General features: G+C 38.9%; 1 protein-coding gene across 1 annotated transcript in view; it reads right to left on the reverse strand.

The window, feature by feature from the left end:
* Positions 1-705: 705 nt before the first annotated feature.
* The window catches only part of LOC140858134 (cullin-1-like), a gene marked incomplete in the record, with an annotated part of 39,216 nt that continues 33,750 nt past the window's right edge, over positions 706-6,171 (reverse strand). Inside the window, 2 exon segments of the mRNA XM_073257813.1 lie at positions 706-1,201; positions 1,478-1,645. Of these exon segments, the coding sequence (XP_073113914.1) occupies positions 1,100-1,201; positions 1,478-1,645 (270 nt within the window).

Raw genomic sequence — 6,171 nt, forward strand, 5'->3', positions numbered from 1 at the left:
TCATTTGGATAATATTTTGTCCTACCGTCTCTTCTCTCTTTCTTTTACCTGGGGTCTTAAACGACCCTCCAAGAAAAACAGGGAAAAGCCCATGATTTTAAATTTCAGCGCATAATCCCAAACATTCAGCCAGAATGGTGCTGCCACATTGCTAACAATCCGAGGATGAGGTCGCTATAAAAGCCAAAATGGCTGGTTGTATTTTTTGCCGGACATGTATTCAATCAGACTCAAAATGTTGATCTGACTTCGCACTTTCCACTCCCTAAAGATCGGAAACATTAAGGTCAATCGCAAAAACCTTGATGAGAAGCTACTGACAAGGTAAGAGAGTTTTGGAGGAAACGGACTCTTTTGATTAAACATGTGGCAAGCCTATGTAAGTTTAAGGACATCAATTATAACTAACATAAATTAGCAGTTTAGCACTTTTATCAGTGCATCCAGGGATTCAATGGCGGCCCCTCCAAGCTTCCGAGAATAATTGAAATTTCATAAAAGGCATGCTCGCACAGAAAAATGGCATCAAGCATATCACTCTACCTATACAGTATTTGGAACAATTTGATGCAAATTTCATCCATCAAATCTAACGCACGGTGATTTTTTTCAAGTCTCCTAAAGTTAAAAGGAATGATGAATGATAACGATTATAGACCTGGTCAAAATATACTCAGGCCATATAGACACAGGAAACAAACAAGCTGCCAAAATAGAAAACAGTATATTATCAGGGCATATTAAAATATAGAAGAGGAAGATCTGGGGAGAAACATGTCTACGGTATATCAAGAGGCATCAACAAGAAAAATGCATTTGAACTATCAGATTGTTCACTTGCCACTGTAAGGAGATCCTAGAGAGTAACAAGGCTTCAAGGTAAATGTACAAGAAAGAAAGGCTCATGGATCTGAGAATTATACCCAACCTCTCTGGCCCCGGTGGGGGTTGGGGGGTTGGGGGAGGGGGGGGGGTGCGACCTTTGGCGGCATTTTCTCCTTCAAGTATTCCACAGACAACTGACGTGCTTTTGCATTATTGTTGGCAGCTATCTCAACATAGGCAGACAAGAAAGCTTCCATCAAGAGTAGAAATTCACTCAGGCCAAGTATCTGTACAAGTTGGGGTTGTCCTTGTCTCTCTCTAGATAGTCCCTGGTAATCAAATCTTCTATTCTTTTCTTTATTGCCCTGAAGTCAGGCTGCACATAGAACAAATCAAATATTAAAGATCACAAGATAAAGAACCATCAAAAAAGGAATAAGGTTTCACCTTGAAATAAGTGTCATTAAGTCCTCGTTCATCATTTATCAATTAAATAGATTTAGTGAATCTAGAATCTAAACCAAAGGCATCATTCATAACGATCATAATCATGCGAACACATTCCACATTACAAAAGGCATCTATATCATAATGACATTCAACTGTACTCTCAAAAAGACAGTTATGTAAACATGTCGGTGAAAAAAGGTACCTTAAACATGCGATTAAGCTGCTCAACACATTCCATCACTAACTGCTGATGACCCAATGTTTTACGACTCTTCATTATGCGAACTATGGAGGCATCAATCGCATATCTTCTATCTTTGTCCACATCTTCAACTACCTTCTTCTTCTCATCCACCGGCGGTAGGGGTATCTGCAGATAAGTCATCTCATCTCAAGCAATAAAGGCAAATGAAATAAACAGCAGCAACATAAGAAATATCAACTTTACCTTGATCCTTCTCATTTTATCAGTGAACTTGGAATTGAACTCAAAATAGTCAGTTGGAGAAATAGTTTTGGTATTTGGCTCCTTGTTAAGAATTTTGTATTTAGCACAGGAAAGTGAGTGAAGCAATCTGATTACATCATCATCCGTCAAGTTCAGTTGTGACATGATTTCAGAATAACTCAGTCTATCAGAAGCATTAAAAAGCAGCAAAGCTGAGGCCTGTAAACCAGAATGGCATGTAAGAACATTTGATGAATATCAATCATATATTCAATTATATGACAGCACAAAGGATTTAAACGAGACCTGATAAGTTGTCACAATCAGCTCCATGGTTTTCGGTTCAAACTTTCCATTGATATTGCAGGTACCCAATGAATATATCCATGTAAGCTTCCGATGTTTGGTTTTTGTCTGATAAAATTCTTTGAAAACCTCTACACATTTAACCTATACAGCATCCACCACAACAATAAAATCAGTATTGAAAAGCCTTATCTCAATGGGACAAGAAACTTCCATCATATTTTATTATAAACTTCCTAACAAAATAAGGTTAGTCACTCGTACTGGCATCACCAAAAGCCAAAAGTATTACCGACTTAACCATACTGTATAGGAAAGAAAAAAACAATGAAAAACATATCATGTTTCTTACCATCTCAGCAGGAAGATTGAGATCGAAGGATTTGTAACTTGGCCAGAATCCCGTAGTTAGAACAGTAACCGTTAAGTCAATTCCAGGATTCGCCTGGGGATTACTGTTAAGATACTCTTCAAAGCCCGATTGGTTTTCTCTTGCAAGTGTTAAATCAGTGACCTTTTAAAAAAAAAAAAAAAAAAATTCAGAAAGCATATTTATAGTCATAAGGTCCTAATGCAACATAATTAAAGCAGCTGACCATGCCCTCCATTTTTGAGGTGAACTGCCCACCACATTGCTGCTTCAGCTTTGTTAAGATACTCCTCTCATGGTCATCATTAGCACTTTTGTCAAAGAGCAGTCTTCGAGCAAGCTTTTTCCTGAAAATATAACAGAAACTATCAACAAAATTAAGCAGTATGGAAAGGAAAAACACCAACTAGAACAAAAGTGTATAACAACTAGTTTAAACACAAGATAATAGGGTAAGCAAAAATCTTCTACCTATAAAATTCAGCAAAAAGGTCCTTGTCACTAATATATGCGAGTAACTTCACAACCTGAGAAAAATTTATCAATTCTTTAATAAGAGGCAGTCTCTAAATTCAATAAGCCTTAGTTATTGAAGACAGGAAGATCATCCAGCAGTAAACAGGGAAGAAGTTACCTTCTCAAGTGTCTCCTCAATAGCTTCATCACTCAGTTTCTCACTTCCACCTTTTTTAAGAATATTATCACAAAATGTGGCCAGAAGTTCAGCACTTGAGCTTCCTGCAACACCCTTGTTACAGAAAACCTCAAAGGCTTCTTTTAAAGCCTGCCAAGAAAAGAAATATTGAATAAAGAACATGAAAATTTAGCTCAAATAACAATGTTTTTCTGGTTCAACCTTATGAAAAAGGGAATGATTCTGGAAGCAGTCAGTCACATATGCCAAGTACTTGTCATGCAGCTCAATAACTTTTCTGACAAAAACCTGAAGATCAAAATAAAAACTTCAGTACATTTCCACTTATTATCTGATCCAGGTAATGTCCAAGATATGGGATCTACCTGCTCTTGCAAACCAACTACATCCTTTTTCTCTGCCTGTAAAAACATATCATTAATCAATTATACATTGCAATCTGAAATTTGATGGCGATATGCAAGGCTAGGAAAGATATATAAATGGCTAGAAGATGATGAGCAAATTGTACACCCATTTGATTCACAACATGCTGCTAAAATATGGCTACAACAGACAAAGTATATCAAGCAATCAAGCATAGAATAAAAAGATGTGAAGAAGGGGTGGAAAACCCATCAGCACTATAATTACCCAGGTCCAGATTTTCCGGATGCACCACCCAGAAATAGAACCAGAATAGTAGATTTGCTAAAGAGAGGGGCGTTACTACTTGGGGATTCCCTACTTCACACAAGTCAACTGAATATGACAAAGAGGGTCTTCAATGAGATTAAGAACATTCTGCCTCATCAGGGTCTGCAGATCCCCAACAACATAGCAGCACAAATCCAGTGCTGACATACAAATTGAACAGCAACAGCTAATAATGCAAACATGTTCTTTATTTATATTTAAAAATATACTTTAAACATTTTTACACAACAGCTAATAATGCAAATATGTTCTTTATTTATATTTAAAAATATACTTTAAACATTTTTACACAACATAATTCCTTCAGGTGTTACTCAGCCAATTTATTCAACATTATGAAATTAGTGAATTACCAGACCATATGGAATAATTACTAGAACCAAGGTCCAGCAAACCAGGACCAGCATCCGTATCACTCAGTGACCAGTATGGAAGATACCAGCTCATAAGGAATTGATACTCGGTAAGATCTAACATACTTGTTCAGGATCCATACACCTTTTTTGATGCAGACATCCTGGCTGATCGGTACCTAGATTTGAGGAACAGGACCCGAAAGAGTCGAAAATCTAGTTGACCGCATCCTGACTCAACCGATTCGACACGCCGAGCTAGAACAGCCATAACTTTCTCATCCGGTGTCAAAATCACTATTATGACCCTATTTTGAAAAGCTCTTTTTGAGCTCTACGAGGCTGATAGCTTCGCCGTCACTGCGAATTTCGAAGCCTAATTCAATTATTGGACAGGTCAACGGGAGTACACAAGAGTCCTAGTACGACATGAAGTCTAATTTTGACTTATTCTTTGTTTTATTTTGCTTCGAATTTCTTTTTTTAGTTGAATCAAGACTTTTAGTCTATAAATAAGGCCCCCGGCCAATGTCATAATCAATTTTATTTGAGTTATTGAATTAAAATTCCAAAGAAGAGAGTTTCCTCTTCCTTTTGCCGTTTTCCTTTGTTTCGTGCATCTTCTTCCTCCCTTCCATCGAAATGTGGCTCTAAGCTACGCCAATTGGTATCAAAGCCCAGCAGATCCGTGAGCGGAGTTCTTCCCTGCAGTCCAGATGGCAGATAGTGATCGCAAGAACCAACCTGCAAATCAGACGACAGCAGCCCATGATAAAATCACGCAACGAAAATGAGACCTGATGTTGGAGTGCGAAGGTTTGAGGAGACAGGTGGTAGATATGACTGCGCGTCTTACGCAGTTAGAAATTCGGGATGCAATTTTCGAGATGGAACCTGATGATCACAGATCTGAAGGGGAGCTTTCAGATTTCGAAAACCCCTTTCATAAGGGTCTTCCCACATGCTGACGAGAAGGTCGTGGTGACTTGTTCCAACGATCAACCTGCTGGTTTGATTCCATAAGAGTAGATCTACTTGAATATTCAGATGGTCTACAGACGGAGGTGTTCTTTGATTGGCTAGATCAAATCAAGTGCATCTTTGAATACAAGGAGGTACCTAATGATAAAAAGATAAAACTTGTTGCTTTAAAATGGACAAATCAAGCTTCCGCATGGTGGCAATAGTTGAAAAAAATCAAGGAGCACAGGGCAAACCAAAAATCTAGGACTGAGAAAAAATGAAGAAGGTATTGAGGGAGCAATTTGTATCCTTCAACTACATGCAGTCTTTGTACCAGCGCCTGCAGAACCTGCGACAAGATCCTAGATTGGTGGATAATTACACGAAAGAGTTTTACCAATTCATGGCTAGGAACAACCTCGTGGAGAATGAGGAACAGATGATGGTGAGGTACTTGGAGAGACTACAGCAGCAGATTCAGGATGCCTTGAGGCTCCACACCCTATGGACCGTCAAAGAGGCATACCACCGTGCTGTTGTTGCTGAGCAGCTGTGGCATAGACCTATACCCAGATCTGATCCACCCCAATGAAGTAATCAAATGATAGAAAACCAAGGGGACGTGCGGCACAATACTACAAACCCTCCTATTCGTATTGCAGATACAAGATCCTCAAATCCAAGCTCGACTGGATCATCAAATCTGCGATGTTACAATTGCGATGAGATTGGACACATGCGGAACAATTGTAAAAAATTCGTTGCACGATCGGGGAAGCAACTACCGATTGAAGAAGGGAAACCATCTAAGACCCAAGAACCTATCTATGATGGAGACGAGAAGGATGATTCTATGCTATGTGGAGATGAGGTGAGGCTCTAGTAGTTCAAAAGAGCATGCTTGCTCTGAAGGAGGAAGATCGAAGGCAGACAAATATTTTTCATACCTGCTGTACCATTACGAAAAAGATCTGCAAAATGATCATCAATGGCGGTAGTTGCGAGAACGTCATCTCTCAGGAAGCCATCACAAAATTGAACTTGTTCACAGAAAAACATCCTCGGCCCTACAAGCTATCGTGGTTCAGAAAAAAGAGCGAAGTCA

This window comes from Elaeis guineensis, chromosome 5 (genome assembly GCF_000442705.2).
Source record: "Elaeis guineensis isolate ETL-2024a chromosome 5, EG11, whole genome shotgun sequence".
Classification (NCBI taxonomy): domain Eukaryota; kingdom Viridiplantae; phylum Streptophyta; class Magnoliopsida; order Arecales; family Arecaceae; genus Elaeis; species Elaeis guineensis.